Raw genomic sequence first — 24,114 nt, 5'->3', positions numbered from 1 at the left:
AGTAGTTTCATTCCAAAAGCAATCAATGTTCTTCACAGAAAATGTGAAGGCTACTACAAAGAATAAAGAAAACACAAAAGCAGCACAGGATCCCATTGGTCAAAGGCAACCACCACTAGTAATAATTTGGTATTTTGTCTTCCAGATTTTTTCCTGCTGTGTTATACATATGATTTAGTGCCCAGCTTTTTTTCCCACCTGGCCTGATATCAGAAGTATTTGCTCTCTTTTTGTGAACTCTTTGGAGCGTCATTTTTCACGTATAATATTTAATCAGTCCCCTGGTCCGAAAAGTTTTGGTTGTTTCTTATTTCCCTAATCTAAGGACAGGAGGCTTTCCCTGTCCTTTTGATTGTTTTCAGAAATACCAAGCAAAAAGTAAAGGGTATTTTTTTAGGTTCTTGATTTGCTTCATTGAATTATCCCAAAATCAAATGTTCTGGAGACAGGTTTGAGAGCCAGTCAACCCTCTCTGCCTGACCCTATTCGGAGAAGACCATCGAAGCTGTCGTCTGCCTGCCTCCCCCCTCAGTGTGTGACTGGCCCATTAAACATTTGCAAACCAGATTGTTTTAATGTGGTCTTGGCTCTGAGGGTTCCTGAGGAATCGGGTCCAGGCAGCCAGGGGCTGGAGGCAGTGGACTTGGCATCTCACCAGATGCAAACTTCTACTAAGAGTGATCCTTCACTGAGTGCCTACGAGTGAACAATCCCATTCCACAGATAAGGAAACTGAGGCTCCGAGAGGTTCAGGGACCTGGCAGTGAGCAGAGGCACAGAACTGTTGCCCCTGTGTCCCCTGGGCAGGCTTCAAGCTGGGTGTGTGGGAAGGTGAGCTGCTTGGGTGTGGCTTCCGTCTGGCACAGTCTCCCCGTAGGCCGGGGACGTCATCCCCCAGGCTCTTCCTGCTGCTTCCCAAACCGTGAAGTACACGGGGACTAGGCAAGCTCGTGGTGTCAGAAATGCTCCTCCATCCCGGCTCAAAAAGTTGGAATGTTCCGCTGCTTTAGCACTGAAATGATAAACCCTGGGGCCCTGCACCCACAGGCAGGGTCTGGGGAGGTCTCAAGAGTCACGGGCCAGGACACACAACCCCTTGTGCTAGCTGAGCTGCAAGCCAGGGTTCCTCTGCAGGGTTACATAATAGAGATAATAGCACCCTCCACACCCCGCCACTGCTTCTCTCCCCCTCGCACAAGGAGAAGGCAGCCTAGTGCGGGGTAGAATAAGTGCAGATGTGCAGATGTTGGGTGGTCTGAGGCCAAACCCTGCTTCACAGCTGGGTGGACTTTTGGGGGTTAGTGACCTTGCTGAAGTTTATTTTTCTCCCTGAAATCAGATGGTATCTTATCCAGTGTAAACTTCCTATGGTGTTCTTGGAGAATTAAGGGAGATAGGGCCTGTGAATCTACTGACATACAATGGGCAATTCCAGTACCTTCATAGCATACAAATTTAATATATGTGTCTCAAACCAGAAAGGCCGAGGGGCAGGGGAGCCATGCATTGGATGGGACAGCCATATGTAGTCCTAGGGCTAAATCCATAGAATTTAAGGAATCGTGGTCCAAATACACCAAAAACACTGCCCAGACTTTACTTGAATACTTCCAATGACAGGGAACTCACTACTGCTAATAGCAATGTAATTCATCAAACATTCAACAAGCAGTTACGTTGCCAGGACTGCGGATTCAGAGAAGCAAAGACTGTCTTGTGCTTGAGCAATGGACAATGTGGCAGTCCGGATGCGTGCAAAGAGAAAGAAAATTGCGTGTGTGTGTGTGTGTGCATGTGGGAACACCAATGTCTGGAATATGTATTAAGAGGAAGTCACTACAGTGGGGAGACCCACACCAGCACCAGAATGAACAGATTTAGAAAGCTGCTAATCACAGACTGTCACAGTGGGAAAGATCTTACAAAATAATCTGTGTAATCACCCCCCTGCTTGCCCTACAGATGAGGAAACTGAGGCCCAGAGAGGGAAAGCCACCTGCTCAAAGGCACGTGCTGAGTCAGCGGCCCAGGGTAGGTCTAATAACAGAAATACTAACAATGGCAAAAGCAACTCTGATGGCAGCTACCGTGGGGGGACCCCAGCTCCGCGCCAGCCCCGGGGCTCAGCATCTGACAGCACCAGCTCATTTCAGCCCCGGACAACACGGAGGGGGACACGCTACTACTATCCCCGAGGTTCAGAGGGAAGTGAGGAGCTGAGGGTCAAGCCAGCTCTAACTGTCACCTCTCAGCCTTCCCACTGCCTGGCCCCAGGCTGACATTTGGGAGCCCTGAGGAGACAGCCCCATAGCTGGGGGACGGGGGTCAGGAGGGGTTCATGAGCAGGGTCTGCCTGATGCACTCGACCACAATCAACTTGGCTATTCTTTGGTTCTTGTCGTCTCTCTGGTGGCTCTGGGAGTTGTCACCTGGGTCCCCACCTAGGAGTCTGTGACCTTGGATACATCACTTTGCTGAGCCTCTGCTGCCTTGCCTATAAAATAGGCGTCACATCCCCTCGCAGGACAGTTATGTGAGGATCAGGGAAAGCACCGCTGATCAGGGTGCAAACGTCCCTGTCATAAACTGTAAAGTGCAGTGCACACTGCCACTGAGTTACCGGCATCATGGGGTTGTATGCAGAGGGGTAGGGTCGGGGCACTCATGCACGACCAGGGACAGGTCACCTCCCTCTTAGAGCTTTAGTTTCCTCACGGTTAATATAGGGTTGGACTAAAAAAACCTCTAAATGGCGAGATTCTTCCAGCTCGAAAATTCCATGGCCCTAACACATCTGGGGTACTTGGCAGTTTACAAAGCACTTTTGAATCTGCAACCCCTGAGTTCGAATCCTACCCCATTCCCACCCACTTAATAGCCGATGACCTTGGCCAAGGCCCTTTACCTAAACTTGGACAAGCCCCTCGCGGGAGTCGGAGCCTGTTTTGTTGTTTATTAAGATGAGGACAAGGCTGCGAGCCCGCCTTTCTTACAGGACTGAGGGAGGCGCTTCTGCACAGTTTCCCAGGCCGGGCTCTGCCGCTGAATTTTGCTGAGGCTCAGTTTCCGCATCTGTAAAATGGGGTTAGCAATGCCTGTCTAGAGTTGTTGTAAGGACTGAGTGAGTTGATGTTTGTTATGTGCTCTGAACAGAACTGGCATATGGAAGATGCTATACGCGTTGCTGTCAACATCATCATCATCAGTATTCATCCTTTCCACACTACTTCCTGAGGCACCTGCCCTTGGCCAGGCCCAGCGCTAGGAGATGAGGATACAGTGGAGGGAAGACTGAGACATTTATTGCAGTCAGAGGGCTCCCAGCCTGGTGGGGAGAGAACCAATTAAACAAGCTATTTACATAAATATACTGAGAGCCGTGAGAGCACAGAAGCTAAGGGCCTCTGTGCAGAGACACTCAGAGTCCAGGAAGACCTCCCGGAGGAGGTGATGTTCAGCTAGATCTGAAGGATGACTAGGAGTTGGAAGGGCTCCTGCCCTGTGCAGCGGGGTAGGTGGGCAGGGAGGCAAGGTCCTGAGACGTGGTTGCTGGGGCTCTGGGCAGGGCAAGGCGGGAATCAACTGTCACATTGTCGGGAATTTCATGAGCTCAACTGGGCTTGACATCAGCCACGGTGGGAATATTTACAACACGGAAATTTGCAGATGCTACCAGTTAGCGCTTCCCCCCACCCCCCCCGCCAAGATCCAGTTGGTAACATGTGCCAGCACACCACTGCCTCTGTCTCCTCTCAGTCGACCCGAAGAAGCCCACCCTTGCCCAGAGGTCCCCAAGGGCACACGGCAGGGCAGCAGCAGCTTCTTCCTGTGAGTGCTGGTCCTGGGCTAGTCCGAGGGAACGCCAGAGTGTTTATGGAAAAAATGTTTACCAGGAGTCCACCCGTGCCAGGGCCTCAACGGTGGTGAAGGAGGCATGAATGTGGCTCTCGGGGACAAGCTTTCCACGCCAGGACAAATAGTCCCAGGGTGCTGTACGTCAACTACAAAAGGCAGAAATGAAGGAGAAAGGAAGCTGACAGACCTTTGCTTCTCAAGAGAAGCAGAGGCTTGGTGTTGAGAGAAACCGTTAAGGTCTTTCTGTCTGCCTTCTGAGGAGTTGGGGGTCACCTGAGATCCTGCAGGTGGAGGTACCAACCCCAGACCCAGATCGCTTCCCTCCACTGTTCTGCCCTCCCTCTCCCCACCCTTTTCAAGGCTAATGATGCTTCACCTTCTCTGGAATCCATCCCCCTTCTTCCATTTCCTCCTCCTACACCTCCCCCTCCCTCTCTCTCACCCTTCCTGCATCTTCTCCTCTCCATCCCCCACTCCCTCCATCCCCCTCTCCCTCCATCCTCCCTCCCACATCCTCTCTCCCTGGATCTCCCCTTCCCTCCCTCTCTTCCCTCCTCCCTCTTCCCATCCCTCCCTCTCCCCCTCCCTCCTTGCCTTCCTCCCTCCCTCCATCCCCCCTCCATCTCAGGCACCATCTCCTCTCCCACCTGGCTGCCACAGCCTCTGACTCCCTGCCCCCAGATTTAGCCGGCCCCCTCATCCCAGCCAGAGCGATGGTGCCAGTCACCCATCAACAACGTCACGCTTTGGCTGTGTCAGGCGTCCTAGCAGAGAAGCCAAGGAAACAGAGCTGTACAGGAGCGCTGCACAGTTGAGATCACCTGGTGCTCTTGGGCAGGGTCCAAATCTTCCCCAGGAATCCTCCTGCGCTCCCACCCTTGGGCATACTCCCTGTCACCTGGGAGACCCCTGAGGGCAGGTGCCAGCTCTCGTTTACCACTGTCCTCACACCATAGAGACAGTGTCCTGAGGTTCCAGTGTCAAATCCCAGCTCCACCAGTTACTAGCTGTGTGACTCTAGACAAGTCACTTCACCTCTCTATGCCTCTGTTTTCTCATCTATAAAATGGGGATAAAGATAGTACCTCCATTTAAGAGAGGTGTGGATCACCTGAATTAATTCATGGGAAGCACTTAGAGTACTGCTTGGCAATCAGAGTGAGACAACTGGAAATTAGAATAGTTGCCTGGATAGTTGATGCTGGTAAGGATTTATTGTTGATTTCTTTTAGATGGAATAAGGGGTATGCGATTATGCTTTTTGAAAAAAAGAGTCCTTATCTTTTAGAGATGCACCCTGAAAGATTTACAGGTTAATGATAGGCGTGCGAGATTTGCTTCAAATCATACAGAAGAGCTGGGGTGGGGTTTGGTATAGAAGAAACAAGATTGACCGTGACTTGGCAATTGTTGAAGCTGGGTGGTAGGTACATGGAGTTTCATGATGCTAGTCTATCTACTTGTGTGCATATTCAAAACTTCCATAATAATAAGCTAAAAAACAAAATCAAAAATCAAATCTGGGGGTCTGGCCTAGACCACCTGGGTTTAAAATCCCAGCTCCATCATGCAGGCTGTGCCTCAGTTTGCCCATCTGTAAAATAGGGATGATAATAATAATAGTTCCTACAAGCAGAGGTTACTCTGTAATGTACTTAGAAACATGCAAACAAAGTTGCAGGCACTTTACACATTGCTGCCAGTCTTCACAACACCCTTTTCAGGGGAAGCTATGCCCATTTTACCAAGAGGCTACGTCGGCTGCCCCAGGTCATCCAGCCAGACAAAAACCAAGACACGTCCCAGGCTTGCCTGGCTCTTGCGTCCAGGCATGATGTGAGTGCCTGAGCTGGGGACATGGGCCCAACGTTTCCCTTCCTCTCTGCTTCTCCGTCCTTGGGGGATTCCAAGCTCTGCAGATCAACTGTAAGAAATATGCACCTCTCCCACTCTTTTCTAAAAAACCTATCACACTGACAGAGCCCAGAGCTCTGGAATTCTGAAGGTTGACTCCCTGGATTCCAAGGAGATCAGCCTCCCTCAGTGGAATTGGGCAGAGGGCAGCAGTCATGTGGCTAGGGCAAGGTTTTTTTTTTTTGAAGTATAGTTGATTTACAATGCTGTGTTAATTTCTGCTGTACAGCAAAGTGATTCAGTTATACATATATATCCATTCTTTTTCACATTCTTTTCCATTTATCACAGGATATTGAGTATAGTTCCCTGACTATTCAGTAGGACCTTGTTGTTTATCCATTCTATATATACCAGCTTGCATCTGCTAATCCCAAACTCCCACTCCATCTCCCACCCCCCTCCCCCTTGGCAACCACAAGTCTGTTCTCTATGTCTGTGACTCGGTTTCTGTTTCATAGATAAGTTCATTTGTGTCATATTTTAGAGTCCACATATATGCGATATCATATGGTATTTGTTTTTCTTTTTCTGACTTACTTCACTTACTGTGATAATCTCTAGGTCCATCCACGTTGCTGCAAATGGCATTATTTTGTTCCTTTTTTATGGCTGAGTAATACTCCGTTGTATGTATGTACCACATCTTCTATATCCATTCATCTGTCCACAGACTTTTAGGTTGTTTCCATGTCTTGGCTATTGAAATAGTACTGCTATAAACAGGGGTGTATGTATCTTTTTGAATTACAGTTTTGTCCAGATATATGCCCAGGAGTGGGATTGTTGGATCATATGGCAACTCTATTTTTAGTTTTTTGAGGAACCTCCATACTGTTTTCCATAGTGGCTTCACCAACTTACATTGCCCCCAACAGTGTAGGAGGGTTCCCTTTTCTGCACACCCTCTCCAGCATTTGTTATCTGTAGACTTCTTAATGATGGCCACTCTGACCAGAGTGAGGTGGTACCTCACTGTAGTTGACTTGACTGTGGCTTTGACTTGGGCAGGCCTGACAGGGCGGGGCCAGTACCCAGGACCTGGGATCCTTGGAGGCTTCAGGGAGCCAGACAGGGAGGCAGGAAGACACCTCTGTTTCACCACGCCCAGTGAAGGTGAACTTACTAAGACTGGCTCATTCCGCCCATCTCCATAACAGTTTTTGGATGCCAACGAATGAGGAGATGAACCCTGAAGATTCAGTGTGCTGACCCTATTGCCTCTGCTTGCATGCTTCTTAGAATGGGGAGCTCACTGCTTCCCCACAGCAGCTCATTTCCCCTCTAGGGACACGGTTCTACAAAGGTCTCCAGAACCACCTAGTACAATCTCTCATTCTCTCAATGAGGAAATGAAGTCCCAGCGTTGTCAAAGCATTTATCCAAGGTCACATCTGGCAGTCAGTGATGGAGGCATGACTAGAACCCAGGGCTCTGATACACAGAGGCTTGCACCCTTCCATTTCTTTGCTATAGAGTCTCAGACAAGGGAGAGATCTCTGCTGGCTGAGAGGTCAAGGAAGGCTTCTCAAAGGAGGTGACATTTGAGATGGTCCTTGAAGGATGGCACTAGGTTGTGTCTTGATGTCCAAATTCTTTTTGTCCTGCCCACTGTGCCTGTGCCCTTCCCATGATATCTCACACTGAGCATGGCAAACACATGGGGAATAGAAGTTTGTTGACTGAATGAATGAATGAGTGAATGGGCAGGAAGGCCACTCCCGGGAATTGAACAGGTACCGGTCCCTTAGGAGCCAAGGGCATCTTGTGGGGACCCTGTGCAGGAAGGGATAAAACTCCACCTGCCTCAAATCTGGTGTTCACCACTCCTTTTGCACGCATCTTAGACAGGACCCAAATCCCCTCATGCCACGAAGGAGTTTTTTCTCTGTGGTTGGCTCAGAGTCTCCACGGTGTTTTCCTCCCCCATGTTTTATAAACCGGGCTGGATGGGAAGACAGGTCATGGCACACACTTGCATGTGGCCGAAGCCCCAGGTCAGCCGCCCTCTCCTCCTGCCCCAGCAGGGTCAGGGCCACCCCCGGGGCCACCAGAACATTCAAGGATCTGGAGCGTCTACAGGGAAATGAGCTCTTCAGCTCACCAAGTCCGAGCCGTTCCTGAGCAAAGGCTTTTCTGGAAAACGCACTCCCACTGGACCCTACATGGTTTTTGCTTCACCCTCTTGCAAAGATTTCTATTTCTTACCATTATAAATTTTTTTAAACATCTTTATTGGAGTATAATTGCTTTACAATGGTGTGTTAGTTTCTGCTTTATAACAAAGTGAATCAGTTATACATATACATATGTTCCCATAGCTCTTCCCTCTTGCGTCTCCCTCCCTCCCACCCTCCCTATCCCACCCCTCTAGGTGGTCACAAAGCACCGAGCTGATCTCCCTGTGCTATGCGGCTGCTTCCCACTAGCTATCTATTTTACATTTGGTAGTGTATATATGTCCATGCCACTCTCTCACTTTGTCACAGCTTACCCTTCCCCACCCCCATATCCTCAAGTCCATTCTCTAGTAGGTCTGTGTCTTTATTCCCATCTTATCACTAGGTTCTTCATGACCTTTTTTTTTTTTTTCCTTAGATTCCATATATATGTGTTAGCATGCTGTATTTGTTTTTCTCTTTCTGACATACTTCACTCTGTATGACAGACTCTAACTCCATCCACCTCACTACAAATAACTCAATTTCGTTTCTTTTTATGGCTGAGTAATATGCCATTGTATATGTGTGCCACATCTTCTTTATCCATTCATCCGATGATGGACACTTAGGTTGCTTCCATGTCCTGGCTATTGTAAATAGAGCTGTAATGAACATTGTGGTACATGACTCTTTTTGAATTATGGTTTTCTCAGGGTATATGCCCAGTAGTGGGATTGCTGGGTTGTATGGTAGTTCTATTTTTAGTTTTTTGAGGAACCTCCATACTGTTCTCCACAGTGGCTGTATCAACTTACATTCCCACCAACAGTGCAAGAGTGTTCCCTTTTCTCCACACCCTCTCCAGCATTTATTGTTTGCACATTATAAATTATTTACATGTTTGTAACAGAAACCCCAGAACATACAGGAATGTGGGAAGAGAACATCATTCTTTAAAAACATTTTTAATTGGAGTATAGTTGATTTACAATATTGTGCTAGTTTCTGGTGTACAACAAAGTGATTCAGTTATATATATATATATATATATATATATATATATATATAATATATATATATATATATATACGTATATTCTTTTTCAGATTATTTTCCATTATAGTTTATTATAAGATATTGAATATCTGTGCTATACAACAGGACTTTGTTTATCTATTTTATATATAGTAGTGTGTATCTGTTAATCCCAAACTCCTAATTTATCCCTCTCCCACTTCCCCTTTGGTAACCATGAGTTTGTTTTCTATGTCTGTGAATCTGTTTCTGTTTTGTAAATAAGTTCATTTGTATAATTTTTTAGATTCCACATAAAGGTGATATCGTATGATATTTGTCTTTCTCTGACTTCACTTAGTATGATCATCTCTAGGTCCGTCCATTTTGCTGCAAATGGCATTATTTCATTCTTTTTGGTGGCTAATATTCCATTGTATATATATACCACATCTTCTTTATCCATTCATCTGTCGATGGTTATTTAGGTTGCTTCCATGTCTTGGCTATTGCAAATAGTGCTGCTATGAACATTGGGGTGCGTGGATCTTTCTGGATTAGAATTTTCTCCGGATATGTGCCCAGAAGTGGGATTGCTGGATCATATGGTAACTCTACTTTTAGTTTTTTAAGGAACCTCCATACTGTCGTCCATAGTGGCTGCACCAACTTACATTCCCACCAACGGTGTAGGAGGGTTCCCTTTTCTCCACATCTTCTCCAGCATGTATTATGTGTAGTCTTTTTGATGACGGTCATTCTGACTGTGTGAGGTGATACCTCATTGTAGTTTTGATTTGCATTTCTCTAATGATGAGTGATGTTGAGCATCTTTTCATGTGCCTATTGACCATCTGTAGGTCTTCTTTAGAGAAATGTCTATTTAGGTCTTCCGCCCATTTTTTTGATTGAGCTGTTTGTTTTTTGTTATTGAGTTGTATGAGCTGTTTATATATTTTGGAGATTAAGCCCTGTCGGTCACATCGTTTTGCACATATTTTCTCCCAGAAGGACATCTTACTAATCACACAAAGGCAGCAGCTCGTAACGTTTTGGTGTGTGCCCTCACCATCCCTTTGCATGGGCTGTGGGTATGAGTTTGGGTTTTTGAACATGTTCACAATCAGACATTAGCACACAGCCCTGTCTTCTACATGGGATGGGAGCAGCTGTAGGATGATAAAAACAAAACAAAACAAAACACAAAAACAAACAAACAAACAAAACACAGGGGGCTTAGATACCATAATTCCAGGACCTGGGTTCAAGGTTGAGCTCTGCCACTAACTTGCTGTGTGTCCTGGGATAATGTCCACCATCTCTGGGCCTCCGTGTCCACTTATATAACAGGGGCCTGATGAAATAGTGTCCAAGAGCCCTTCCCACCATAATATTCCAGGACCCTGCCATGTTAACCCAGGAAGGGTTTCCAGAGCAGGAGAAGGAAGGAGGAATATGCTGGGTATAGGAACCCATGCTTCCATTAAGACGGCCACTTGGGCTCTGTCCCCAGTGGCCCCAGACCTGTGAGTGTGTCCCAACCCCTGGTCACCTCTGGCCTGGAAGAGACCCCTAAAAGGTCACTCCAGGAGGAGACAGGCCAGGCCGTGGCTCTTTCTGCAGGCTGGCATTTACTCGCTGTGTGGCTTTAGGCATCTCCTCACCTCTCTGAGCCTCAGTTTCCCCCTTTGTCATGAGGGGTTGGAGGCAGACTGAACATTTTCTTTTTAAGTAGAACTCTTTTTTCCAATAAAATTGTTTGCAGAAACCTAATGCAGAGCAGAGAGGAAGGAAACCCTGACATGTATAGAGCATTTAAAGCGTGTCAGGCTTTGTTCTAAGCATTTATATTTATTAACCTCCTTATCCTCACGGCAGCCCCACAAAGTGGGTGCTCTTAGCTTCCCATTTGACAGATGAAGAAGCTGAGGCCCTGAGGGGTTGGGCTGCTTGTTCAAGGTTATACACAGCTAGTAAGTGTTGGAATTGGGATTCTGAGCTGGTTGTATCTCAGTCATGAAACCCCAGGTCCCTTGTCTTTCCAACCCCTTAGGAACATCTCGAGGCACCCAACCCATGCTCTTACACACACACACACACACACACACACACACACACACACACTGTGACTTGCCCTCTGCAGTGCCAATCAAGGTCCAAACCACAAGTGACTGGCGAGATTCAGACACTGAACTTTCCTGCCTCCAAAACCCACATTACCAAAAGGTCCCAGGGACCGAGTCCCACGGGCTGCCAATTTCTAGCCCTGTGCGAATCCCCCTGCCACCTCCACACAGCCAGCTGAGCCCTCGTCTGAGCTGCCCGCCTGCAGCTGCCTGCACAAAACTTCTTCCCTTGAGGAATGAAGTCACAGTGCCCCCTCCAGGCCAGGGACAGCCAAGCCTGCAAGCCCACTTAATCCCTCAACTATTCGGGGGTGGGGGGGGGCCTTGCACCAGGAACTTCGACGAGGGGGAGAGGCTTTCTGATGCAAGAAAAATGCCTTGGGGTTTGGATTCAGGCAGACCTGGGCTTGAATCCTGGCCCTGCCTCTGGCTAGCTTTGTGAGCTTGAACTATCTCAGGTTACTTAGCTAAACCTCTGCCTTCTTGTCTGGTATATGAGAATAATGATGTATCAACCACACAGTACAGTCTTGAGGATGTAGCAGGCAGGGCACAGAGTAAGTTCTTCCATTTCCCTTTGCCTCTACCCTGCAGATGTGTCTGCTGGGGTGAAAAAGAAAAGTAAGGATAGCCCTGCCCTCTATCAGGTCAGTCAGTGATCATGTATTGAGTACCTAATAGGCATCGGGCACTGAACAGAGAAAAGAAGAAGCAGCATAAGCATCTCTGATAGATCTGCTCTAAATGAATGTCATGGAGAAGGAGGAGGGGGAAGAGAAGGAAGAGAACTCCACTGCTCAAGGGCGTTCAACAGAGAAAAAGAGCCAGTGGGAGAAATGTATTAACGGATTTATTGCAAGGAATAGGATTACTTAATTGCAGGGCTGGCTAGGCAGGTCCAGAATCCATCGGTAAGGTGATCAGGAGGGGCAGGCCAGAACTCTTGGACATGCACTGAAGTTGCTGTTCCCAAGTGGAATTTCTTCTTCTGGGAAACCTCAGTTCCGCTCTTAAGGCCTTTCAACTGAGTAAGTCAGGCCCACCCAGATACTGGAGGATAATCTCCCCTACTTCAAGTCTGATGAGGGACGTCAATAACATCTACAAAATGCCTTTACAGCCACACCTAGACCAGTATTAGATTGAATAACTGGGGGCTGTAGCCTAGACATGTTGACACATAAAACCAACCATCGCAGGGCACTTAAGGAGGAGTTTCCGTGGAAGGGTTGGTGGCTCAGCTGGTCTCACCTTCAGGCAGAGGGCCGAGAAGGGCACTCAGGCAGAAGGGGCAACCCCAGCAAAGGCAGAGGTGGTGGGAACGTAAGAAATATCCTTGGGATCATCCTGATGGAGACCCATGGAAATACATTACATACAAAGGGATCGGAATCGAGGAATGGTTTCATAAACCACAATAAACCAATACAATGCATTCTTTTAAAGGCATCCTTATGACGACAATGGAACAACATGGGAAAATCCCCTTGATGCGATATTCTATGTAAAACCACAGGAGATGAAAAGCTGGTTGAGTGTGGATATAAAAGGAGCTGTTTGGGGATAGAACTCTGAATGATTCTAGTATTTTTCTTTTTTTTAAATATTTATTTGGCTGCACGGGGTCTTAGTTGCAGCAGGCAGGCTCCTTAGTTGTGGCACGCGAACTCTTAGTTGCAGCATGTGGGATCTAGTTCCCTGACCAGGGATCAAACCCAGGGCCCCTGCACTGGGAACGTGGAGTCTTATCCACTGCACCACCAGGGAAGACCCAAGATTCTAGTATTTTTAAAGGCTCTTTACTGTGGTCATATTATCTTTTAAGATAAAAAGGGAGATGTTAGAAACGAAGACCCAACACAGCCAAAAATAATAAATAAATAAATAAATAAAAAGGTAGATGTTATTTTTTTTTAAGGGGAAGGATTGGTATTAGGATATCAGATAAAGTTGCTCATTCTTTAAAGCTACAGAGCCCGAGGTGAGGAAAACAGGATGTGCTGAATAGAACAAGCTAACAGTAAGAAACAGGAAACAGACGAAGACCAGCAGGAGCCCCGGGGTCTGCGAGGCTGAGCAGTCAGGGAGGCACGGCCCGTCCTCGGCTGCAGAAAGCAGGTGGGGAGAGGGGCTCCGCTTCTCACGGCTCCCCCCGCTTCCCGCCACCCCACCTCCACCCCCGTAAGTGTTTCCAAAACATTCCAGGCCCACAAAGTGTCCAAACACAAGAAGGGCACACATGGGCGTCTAAGATTGAAGGGATCTTCTGATTCAGCTCTTTAGGTGTTTCCTGGAACCGAGGATGAATTCCCAGAACCCCGTCCTTCCCCCACAGACAGCTCTGACCTTTTCTCAGGGAAAAGGAGAAAAAGCCCCTTGGAAACTGTACTCAGGCCGCACTTCTCCCTACAGACAGCATCCTTACTCAGCGATCACATAAAGCAGATTTTAGAGGAAAACATTTATTCCGGGGAGAAGTCCGGGAAAGGGCTCTGAGCTGAGATTCGGGAGACCTTGGTTCTTTCTAGCTCTGGCCTTGACTCCAATTTGTTGGGTGGTCTGAGAGATTTTACTTACTTATGGAGTAAATGTTTTCCAAGAGACTGATGTGCAAAACACAGCAGCAGGCACGGCAGAGGGTGGAAAGACGATCAAGGCAGGTGTATTTAATATAACGGGACCGGAGCACGCATGCATCCACACACAGACACACACACAAGGCTATCACTGTGAGAGGGGAATGCAAAAGGCAAAAGGGGACCGCCCTCCCGACAGGAGAGAACTGTGCGGTCTCAAGGGTTCCCCTGGATCAGCAGGCTGGTGATGTCCCAGCGACACGCTCATCTCTCCATCCAGCTGTGGAACTGTGTCTGCAAACCGCAGCTGGGCTGTGGGTGGGAGAGCAGGCCATGTGGGGGGCTCCTGCAGCAGATGGGCCCCCCTGAGGAGCGGGGGTGAAGCAGCGCCCATCCTGGACACATTCACCACGTGCTTCGTGCATTGGACATGTATTCACTCATCTACTCCTCACAGCGCCCTAGGTGGTGAGGGCTCTTTTTATACTAATCCCCATTTTACAGTTGAGAAAAACGAGACACCACGAGGTTAAATAATGACCCGATAGAGGGGGACCCAATTCCAGGTCTTTACTTCTTTAATAGCGACTCACTTCTGAACTGGTAACTCCATATCACCAACTTAAATGGAAAATGAGTACCATTTGTCACCAAAACAAAGCCTGTAAAAATAAATACAATGGACCATAAGCAATCCGGTTAAAGTCTGGCTAGATTTGGGGGCCAGCCCAGGCGCTGGGCCTGCTGTCTTTGTTGAAAGGTGGTTTATAAACACCAGAGAGGTGCTGAGGACACTTTCTCCAGGGCTAACCCAGAGCAGTGGCTCAACGATTCGAGGTTATTTACCATCCAGCCCACAACCCTCGCTTTGGGAAACACCTCCTATCTCCCACACGCCGCCACAAAACACGGGGCACAAGTTGGCTACGGTATCAGGGGCTCCATACAAGGCAAATCCTGGCCCTTGAGAAAGTGACGCTGTGTGTCCTGGGGTGGCCACGGCCGCAGAGCCCTCAGACATGGATTCTTGGGGAACCAGAGTAGACTCCCTCTGAGACTAAAATGGAAATACTCTCTGCAGCACCAAGAGCCAGTGTTTATGTGATTCAACCAAAGGAAATACTTTTAAAGTAAGTCTTCTTGGACCAGTTTCTGAGGGAGAATGTTGGATGTTTCTTCTAAAGCATCAGTTTGAAAAACAAGGGGAAAGCCCAGCTGCGGAGTCATCGGCCCAGCACCCCGACCCAGACACGAGGATCGGGGTAGGGGGGAGGGCGCACGGGTCCACCCCCCCACCCCACCCCCGCTCCCACCCCCAGTTGTGTCGATGAGGACACCGAGGCCCTGGGGGCGAAAGGGACTCCCTCCAATGACACCCAGAGTACCGCACATCTGATCACCACCACCCGCAGCAGGATGTGCCCGCCACACCACGCCCGCGCCCTCCCCCCAGCAGTCCCTTAGATAGTTCTCTGCCATCTGAGTTTATAATCCCAAGATATATGAGTTGGGGTCCAGTAGGAAAGAGAGGGCACATTCAAACCAGCTAATACTGGTTAGCGGAAGGGAATTTTAACAGAGGGTCTCTTTACTGCGTGTAGACAGCGCGTGGGCACCCTGCCCGGGCCTCAGAGCTGGAGCAGCAGAGGCCTCGGCAGACGGCCCGCTCCCCCCTCCCTCCGGGCCTGAGGCCTGAGCAGCAAGAGGAGGTGGCACGTACCAGAATCCCTGGACGGCGAGTTGGAAAGGGCCCCGATAGGAGCTGCGTGCGAGTCAGGCCAGGCCCAGCCAGCCCCTGGAGGCCCCCAGAGGAGGGAGCTGGGAGCCGGCACCGCATCTTCATTCTCCTCCCTCCCTCAGCCCCCTGCTGGCGCCCCCATGGGAAGCCGGATGGCAGCCATCTCAGCCCCAGGGAGTGGTCCCCGCGCTCCCGGGACAGGGCTGGGGAGAAGCAGGGGGCGATGGATGTCCCCACACGTGGAGCATCCAGAGCAGATGCAGAGAAACTAGAGTCGCCTCAGACTCCTACCTTCTCCCTGGTCCCCAAACCGCCTGCTCTCCGGACATCGGAAAGAGAAAAGCCCTCAACTTTATTCTGAACAGGAGAGCAATGTTGACAGTCATCAGCAAACAATTAGGGTCCAGTTGGGCTGATCCTGCCAGATCTGGGGACACCTGACTGTGCGGACCCATAACAGAGGGCAGTGAGGGACGGCTGCCACCTCCCCAGGGTGACCGAGCTGGGAGACCCTGGCTTAGCTATGCGGCTGTCACTGTCTTAGTGGAAATGGTGACCTCAGCAGGCAGGCTGAGGTCCCTCGGCTGGACAGAGAGCCCCACGGGGGCAGGGGAAGCTCGGCTTCACTCTTCCCCACCAAATCTCCAGCACCAGAAAAACACTCAATAATTGCTCTTGAGGAATGAATGATCTGAACACATGACCTCTGACCCCCAGCTGAATTTTCTTTCCATGGGCCCAGCAGGGGCCCTCAGGAAAAGCATGCTACTAGGTCTTTCTTCCCTTCCCCTAACCCCCCTCCCTCGAAAAATCAAAAGGACTTGCTGTGCATTGCATCTATTGCACGTTCTAAATCCTGACCTCAGCTCAGCTTGGGGGTTTGGGGAAACCTTTTCTGGGTGTTAGCTGAAGATCTTTGGCTTTATTTCCTGCTTACCAACCCAGTCTTTTTTTTTTTTCCTAATGTGTTCAAATTTCCAGAATTGTCTGCTAACTGATCTCCACCTCCCACAGCTGCATTGGGAGAGCTGGGCTTCTGGAAGCCGGGTGCACAGGGTCTGCACAGACTCCGCTAGCTGAGAAGCTGCTGAAACCTAGGGCAGGGCAGATCCGCGGCTAAACACACGCACACACGCACACACACACACGCATGCAAGCGCCCAGCTTTTCACACCCTTCCCAGACAGCAGCCAGAGGTCACATGGGATACTGGTCCGAGCTCCAGGTCTGGCACCAGGAGGGTTGAAGTCCCACCTCCACCTCTTGCCAGCAATGGCACTTGGATAAGTCACCCCACCTCTTTGCACCTCGTTTCTTCCTCTGCAAGGCAAGCGTACAGCCAATGCCTACCTCCCTGGATGAGAGTGCAGTTGAACTTGAAGAGGGAGAGGGAGGTTGCGTCAGTGCAAGCCCCACGGGGCAGAAAGGCCATCACTTTTCCCCGGGGCTCAGGTGAGGACCCGGCTCAGAACTTGAGAGCACGTTGCAGCACTGACCACAGCTGTGGATTGGAAACACTCCTCTGTATTTGTCTATTAGGCTCGAAGGCCCTGGAGATCCTGTGTCTAATTCATCTCCATTGCATCAGGGCGAGCCTGTCCTCCAGCCCAGCCCCCTCCCCTGAGCTCCAGACCCACGTGCAAGTCTCTAAGCACTTCAAACTTAACAGGTTCAAGTCTAAACACATGATCCTGTATCTCCAAGTTAGCCCTTCCCGTTCATCCCCTTCATAGGAGACGGCAGCACCGGGACGGGGGTGACAGCATCCTTGATCCCTTCCTTACCCTCATCTCCAACCTCTCCATGTCCAATTTTGCTCCAGACATGTCAGTGTTCCTCCCTAAACACCTCTGGAATCGATCCTCTACAGTCTCCATCATCCCGTGCCTAGAAAAACGGGCAGGAACTGCCCCTGGCCCCCCCACAATCCAGCCACCAGGGCCTAACGCACATCCGCACCCAGCGCCTTCCTGCCCCAGGGCCTTTGCACCTGCTGTTCCTTCTGCCCAGACATCCTCCACCACCATCCTTTCACCCAGCTTACTGCTGCTCACCCTCGGGTCTCCTAATAAATGTCCACTCAGCCCCTGCCCATGACGGGTTTAGAACCCCATATTCCACACTGTCATGGGACCTTGCATTTTATTTCACAGCATTTATGTCACTTTTCGGTAACTTAGTGACTGAGTCATGTCTGGCTTCTCCATGAGACCATAAGCCCCCGGAGGACAGACGCTGCGCCTGTTCTCACATTATGTCCTGGCACCCAGTGTGTGATGGACGCTTAATAAATATCTGTTAAGTGAAGGCCTCCATTTCTATTCCCTAGTGGAGAATGCGTGTGTTTTATGGTCCCCAGTCCCACCACCTAACTGTCTTTTCTCCTCCAGTCAGCCTGGGCAGGCCGTTACTCACGTCCTCCTCTGAGTCCAAGTGTTCTCTGCCTGGAAGAGATCAGTGATCCAGTGTGTTCATGAGGACGCCGTGCCCACCACTGCCTCTTTCAGGTGAGTCAAAGGGATTCCTCGATTTACTCTTTATGGGGCAGAGGGGAGGGGACAAGCTGGAGAACACCTAGGAGAGCACGCCCCTCCTCTCCGGGACAACACGTGAAGCAACAGGCAATGTTAAACCCAAAGACAAAAGTCCTCAAGGGCTGGTGAGGCTGGTGTCCCAATCCCCAAAGGCCTGTCGGGGGCAGAGGGAGTGGATTGCTCTCTTTGAGGGAGGGGTGTGCAAGAGGAGAAGCACACATTACAGGTGGTCACGTGTGAAGGACCCCAGGTGAACGCGGAAAGAAAGAGATTGAAATTCTGAAGTCAACACAAGAAATCAGACAGAGATGTGCCATGTCTCCAATGGAGACGGGACGTCTCCAACACAAGGCTGACCACTGGGGAAGGTCTGAACACTCTAAAGAGAGAATGTGGGGGGAATTGATCCTGAGTGGAAGCAGAGGAAAGGGAGGGTCAGTCCTGAGGGGGGCAGTGTTAGGAAGACAAAGGGGAGCTGGGCCCAGCCTGGCCTCTAGGTCCTGTGTCAGGTGTGACCTACTATGGACATGACCAGATGGCCATCTCAGCTGGGGCCATGGAACACGGGCCCTATAACTCCCAGTCAAGCACTCCCCAGGCCACCTTCTAACGATCCTGTGGCTTCTCAGAGCCAGGTATGGGCCAGGTGCCATCCCGTTGGCTAGGGACTACCTTGCGGGGGAAATTAACAAGCAGCATGTGGTGTGACACTTGAGTGTCTAGAGAGCTGGACCATGAGAGACAGCGCCCCAGGTCTGGGGCACTAAGGAAACAAGTTTTTTGTACCTGCAGAAATCGGACCAAAGGCTGGACCAAGGGGACCGTGCAGGGGAGGTCTTACCTTCAGAGGCTCTGCAGAGAAGCCTGCCAGTTTCCATGGGTCAGGAATTTAGGGTCCAGTGGAGATGGCTTGTCTCTGTTCTGTGATGTCTGGGGCCTCAGCTGGAAGACTCACAGGCTGAGGGAACAGAATCTGACCGAAGGCTTCACTGGGGCCAGAGGATCCACGTCCAAGGTGGCAAGTCGGTTCCTCTCCATGGAGCCTCTCCATGTGGCTGCTTGAGTGTCCTCACAACATGGTGGCTAGCCTCCCCTTGAGTAAGCAACCCAAGAGGCCAAGGCGGAAGCTGCAAAGCCTCTTATGCCTTAGTCTTGGATGTCACACACTGTCTCTGCCACCACGGCTGGGAAGCAAGTCACTGAGTCTGGCCACATCCACTGGAAGAGGAATTAGACTCCACCCTTTGAAAGGAGGAGTAGCGAAGAATTTGTGGACATATTAAAACCACCCTCCACTAGGAGGGCCTTTCCAGAGCGTATTTCCAATAGGGACAAAGCCTCACTTTCTCAGCGCCCACTGAAGACTGTCCTTATCCCCTTATTCAACCCCATCACTTGCCAGTTCCCACCTCCCAGCCAACACCTCGTCCACCTGCCAGAACACACGAGCGGCTTCCCCACTTCTGTGCCTCTGCTCAAGCTGCTCCTTCGGCCTGATCTGCCCTCCCTCCTTCTTGGCCCCTGTTGACATGCTCTTCATCCTCTGAGACCCAGCTCCAGAGTTACCTCCAGCCTCTTCCCCCCACATCTGTGTCCCTTGCCCCTCCTCCCACCCCCTCAGCACTCATCGCGCACACTGGGTCACGGGTGTTGGGAGCTCGGGCAGGGCAGGAGACGTGTGGTGTTCCCCTCTGGGTCCCTAGAGCCAAGGAGGAGCTCAGCACAGAGGAGATGCTCAAGAAACATTTAAAGATAAATTGCATCAATGAATGAGTTCATCACAGGTCCCCAGTCCGGCCCCTCAAAGCCAGCCAGCTGCTCCAGGACTTTTTCTGGGAAATCCCAGAGACAATCAGCAGATTCTTTCCCATAATCTATTGCTCAGCTCCTCCCCCACGAGCCTACCCAACAATCAATTGCCCAGGAAGAGCCCCTCCACTTCCACCTTCCTTCCTCCACCCCACGGAGCACTAGGAAAGTGCCCCATTAGTCCTGCCCTTTGCATTGTGCTTTTAGTTTTTCAATGTGTCTTCATACCCACTCTTTGATTTAAACCTTGCGAGAGCCACGCAAGGCAAGCCAGGGAGAGAGCAAGACTCTACAACAATAAGGTGGAAGCTCAGAAAGGTCAAGCAATTTACCCAAGACAACACAGCTAGGGTTGGAGCCAATGTCTATCAAAACCCCATGCCTTGGGCTTCCCTGGTGTGCAGTGGTTGAGAATCTGCCTGCCAATGCAGGGGACACGGGTTCGAGCCCTGGTCTGGGAAGATCCCACATGCCGCGGAGCAACTGGGCCCGTGAGCCACAACTACTGAGCCTGCGCGTCTGGAGCCTGTGCTCCGCAACAAGAGAGGCCGTGATAGTGAGAGGCCCGCGCACCGCGATGAAGAGTGGCCCCCGCTTGCCACAACTAGAGAAAGCCCTGGCACAGAAACGAAGACCCAACACAGTCAAATGAATAAATAAATAAATAAATAAACTTATTAAAAAAAAAAAAATGCCTCTTTGCTGAAGTCGGAGAGGAGCTTCCAGAAAGTGAACGGCCCCCTGGTCTGAGTCTCACCGCTGGTCTGAGTCTCAGAGTGAAAGGGGAGCCAGTGGGTTAATGATGAAATCCCCAATATAAGAGCAAGAATCTGCCAACAGTGGTGCTGGAGTTTGACATTGGTTATTTTAATAAGTTCACAAAAAACAGGTAATTATTCATGTTTATTGAATCAAGTGCAGTGCTTGGGGCTTTCTGCACCTTGTCTCAGGTCCCCACCACAACCCTGAGAAGATTTTGTTATTCCCATTTTACAAGGTAGAACATTAAGGTTCAGAGAGGTTAATTAACTTACCCAAGGTCACACAGCTAATGAATGAGCCAGGACTGAACCCAGAGGACTGTCTGGCTCCAAAGCCCCTTCCCCTCCCTTTTCATCAAGCAACCTCTGCTCATCATCAATGCTACGCTGATGGAAGGTACGGAAGCATGATGCTGCCCTCTGCCAGAAGGAGACAGGGAGTGGGCAGATGGACCGTGGTCTCCGAGCCAGGTTGGAATCTCCCTGTCTGACATGATGTCACCTTTCTCTTCTAATAAACTGCTCACCCATGGCCAGGCCACAAGAGGCTGAAAGAGACCAGCGCCCTTTTGTGTGTGGGGGGGGGGCCTGTGATAAGGAAGGAATGTGCTGTGTATCCTACCATCATGGAAGCTTCGAGGAGGTCCAGGGTCTAACACTCACGCTTGTTAGTCTGGGTGACGGATGCTGGTCAAGTACACATCCCAGTGGAGCCTGGAGGCGAAGAACAGGAGCTCTCAGTTTAAGTCCACGGAGCAGAGGCGCCTTTCTAAGACCCTGGGCACACAGGTGTACCTGAACTGCCTCTGAACACCGCGCAGAAAGGGCCTGAGTTTCACCCCTGACTTTGCCTTCTGGAAGCATCCCCCTCTCCTTCTGCATCAGTCGTTTCTCCTTCCTCTTGTGACCCTGAGGTGTAACTGCCTCTTTTCCACTTTCTTGCAGCGCCAAAATGTTCAACATCACCTCGCAAGTCCTTGAGCCTGCTCTCACCGGGACCCCTCCCCAGAGCAGCGGCTGCGTCCACTCCGACTGGTGGAGCTGGCTGAACACCATCCAGTCCCCGTTCCTCTGGGTCCTCTTCATACTGGCAGCTCTCGAGAACGTCTTCGTCCTCAGCGTCTTCTGCTTGCACAAGAGCAGCTGCACGGTGGCGGAGGTCTACCTGGGCAATCTGGCCGCGGCCGACCTGCTCTTGGCCTGCGGGCTGCCCTTCTGGGCCATCACCATCGCCAACAACTTCGACTGGCTCTTTGGGGAGGTCCTCTGCCGCGTGGTGAACGCCGCGCTCTACATGAATCTCTACAGCAGCATCTGCTTCCTCATGCTGGTCAGCATCGACCGCTACCTGGCCCTGGTGAAGACCATGTCCATGGGCCGGATGCGCGGGGTGCGCTGGGCCAGACTCTACAGCCTGGTGATCTGGGGCTGCACGCTGCTCCTGAGCTTGCCCATGCTGGTGTTCCGGACCATGCGGGAGTACGGGGCCGAGGGCCACAACGTCACCGCCTGCATCATCATCTACCCGTCCCGCAGCTGGGAGGTCTTCACCAACATCCTCCTGAACTCCGTGGGCTTCCTGCTGCCCCTCGGCGTCATCACCTTCTGCACCGTGCAGATCCTGCGCGTGCTGCGCAACAACGAGATGCAGAAGTTCAAGGAGATCCAGACGGAGAGGAAAGCCACCGTGCTGGTCCTGGCCGTGCTGCTACTGTTCATCGTCTGCTGGCTGCCCTTCCAGATCAGCACCTTCCTGGACACGCTGCAGCGCCTCGACGTCCTCTCCAGCTGCTGGGACGAGCACGTGATCGACGTCTTCACGCAGATCGCGTCCTACGTGGCCTATAGCAACAGCTGCCTCAACCCGCTGGTGTACGTGATCGTGGGCAAGAGCTTCCGCAAGAAGTCGCGGGAGGTGTACGGGCGGCTGTGCCGGCAGGCGGGCTGTGGTTCGGAGCCCAGCCAGATGGAGAACTCCATGGGCACGCTGCGGACCTCCATCTCAGTGGAACGCCAGATTCACAAACTGTCGTAGTGGGTGGGAAGCAGCCAGTGAGCAGATGTCACCAGGGCTACTAACGTGGGTGACGACTGTTGGACAGTGGTTCTCAGGATGTGCCCCAGAAGGAATGGAAGGAATCCCAAGTGTGACCTCGGGCAGTGAGTCGGTGTCTCCAGTAAATTCCTGCCTGGCTCAAGTTGCAGATAACAAGGCTGTGAGGTTGGAGTGATCTGGTACACAGCCAAGGGCTCCAGAAACACAAGAGTATTATTGTTCTTATTTGCTGCCACCCCTAGACCAGTCTGCTGCTTCCCAGGAGTGGAGGGAGCCTGGGGGCAGGGACAGGAGTGATCGAGCTTCCCTCCCATGTGGTGTCCCACCTTGCCCCAGCATGACAGCTCAGATCTCCAGAAATGCCACCCAGCTTTGGTGCAGCTGCTGAGTGCCCACGCAGGGCTCAGCTGAAGTTTTGCCTTGGGTTTCTTTAATCCACTCAGCTAGGACCCTGGAGGATGATTTCTCAAGTTAATGAAGGTTAAACTCTGAGAGATCCATGGTGTGAACCCGGAGACCAGGATTCTTTCATTCCCCTCATGGAAAGACAAATGGTCTGTGCCAAGGAAGAACCCAATAAGCACTTATCCAGCACTTGCTGTATATGCAGCCTTGAGCACTGTGGGTAAGAGAAGAAAAAGAAAGTACAGTCTCGGTCTTGAAGGAACTTGCAGACTCACGTGGGGATAAGTCAGCACCTGCAGCCACCAGAAGGCTGTTCTAGACACGGTCAAGCAAGGCACTGTGGGTGGGGCAGAGCAGAGGGGTGAGGAGAGGCCGCCCCAGCTCAGCCTATAACTAGTTGCACGTAGCTGTGTCCCTGCCTCAGTTTCCTCCTCTGTAACACGAGGCTGTTGGGGGATTAAAGGAGCTAACAGGCATAAAAGTACTTTGACAAATGAAAGGTGCTATGTAAATGTGAGGCATTATTACGCCCACAGAACAGGAATAAATTTATTATAAGGAGAAAAACACAGGTTCAGCAAAAGGTCCGTAGAGGCGAATCGGTAGCTAATGGTGGTGTAAAGCACCCATCGGTGTCTGACACATACTAGGTGCTCAATATGTTAGCTCCCTTCCACCACCTGTCCTTCCCATCAACGTGCACACACACACGCACACACACACACACACACACGCGCGAGCGCGCGCGCACACACAAGCATTTTCAGGGAAGGTCACCCCTTCAGTGGAGGTGGGAGAACGCCCTCCCCAACCCGTCTCTGGCAGATCATTTGCCCAAAGAAGCATCTGCAGAGGGGTCCGCGGCTCCGCCTCCTGTGGGCGGGGCAGGGGCGGGTCGTTGTGCTGAGGGGCGGGGTGGGCAGTGATGGGCGGGGCGGAAAGCCGGTACCAGGTGTCAGACAGGACAAGCTGGACCAGCATCCTTGGCCAGAGGCTTAAGAGACAGCCCTAGCCCCACGCCCGAGGTCCTCCAGGGGGAATTCGTTTCTTCTTTCTCTACACGTTTTATAATCTGCCTTCTGTGGCCGGCCCACGTGGAGATAACGGAGAACGCACCACCCGGGCGCCAACATCAAGCCCTCAGAGTCAAGGCAGGGAGGGACG

General features: G+C 50.9%; 1 protein-coding gene across 2 annotated transcripts in view; it reads left to right on the top strand.

Moving 5' to 3' along the window:
- The window catches only part of BDKRB2 (bradykinin receptor B2), a 34,297-nt gene extending 10,476 nt beyond the window's left edge, over nt 1-23,821 (top strand). Inside the window, exons 2-4 of one of the 2 annotated variants that reach the window (XM_068540965.1) lie at nt 1,963-2,031; nt 17,776-17,892; nt 21,435-23,821. In XM_068540965.1, coding sequence (XP_068397066.1) covers nt 21,442-22,524 — 1,083 coding nt within the window. In that variant the 5' untranslated portion in view covers nt 1,963-2,031; nt 17,776-17,892; nt 21,435-21,441 and the 3' untranslated portion in view covers nt 22,525-23,821. The remainder of the gene's footprint in view (nt 1-1,962; nt 2,032-17,775; nt 17,893-21,434) is intronic. The other variant, XM_068540955.1, reaches the window with a different exon arrangement.
- Nucleotides 23,822-24,114: the final 293 nt, after the last annotated feature.

The sequence above is a fragment of the Eschrichtius robustus genome, chromosome 1 (genome assembly GCF_028021215.1).
Source record: "Eschrichtius robustus isolate mEscRob2 chromosome 1, mEscRob2.pri, whole genome shotgun sequence".
Classification (NCBI taxonomy): domain Eukaryota; kingdom Metazoa; phylum Chordata; class Mammalia; order Artiodactyla; family Eschrichtiidae; genus Eschrichtius; species Eschrichtius robustus.
Note: the sequence above shows the minus strand (reverse complement) of the source record. Positions and strands in the feature narration are given on the sequence as shown.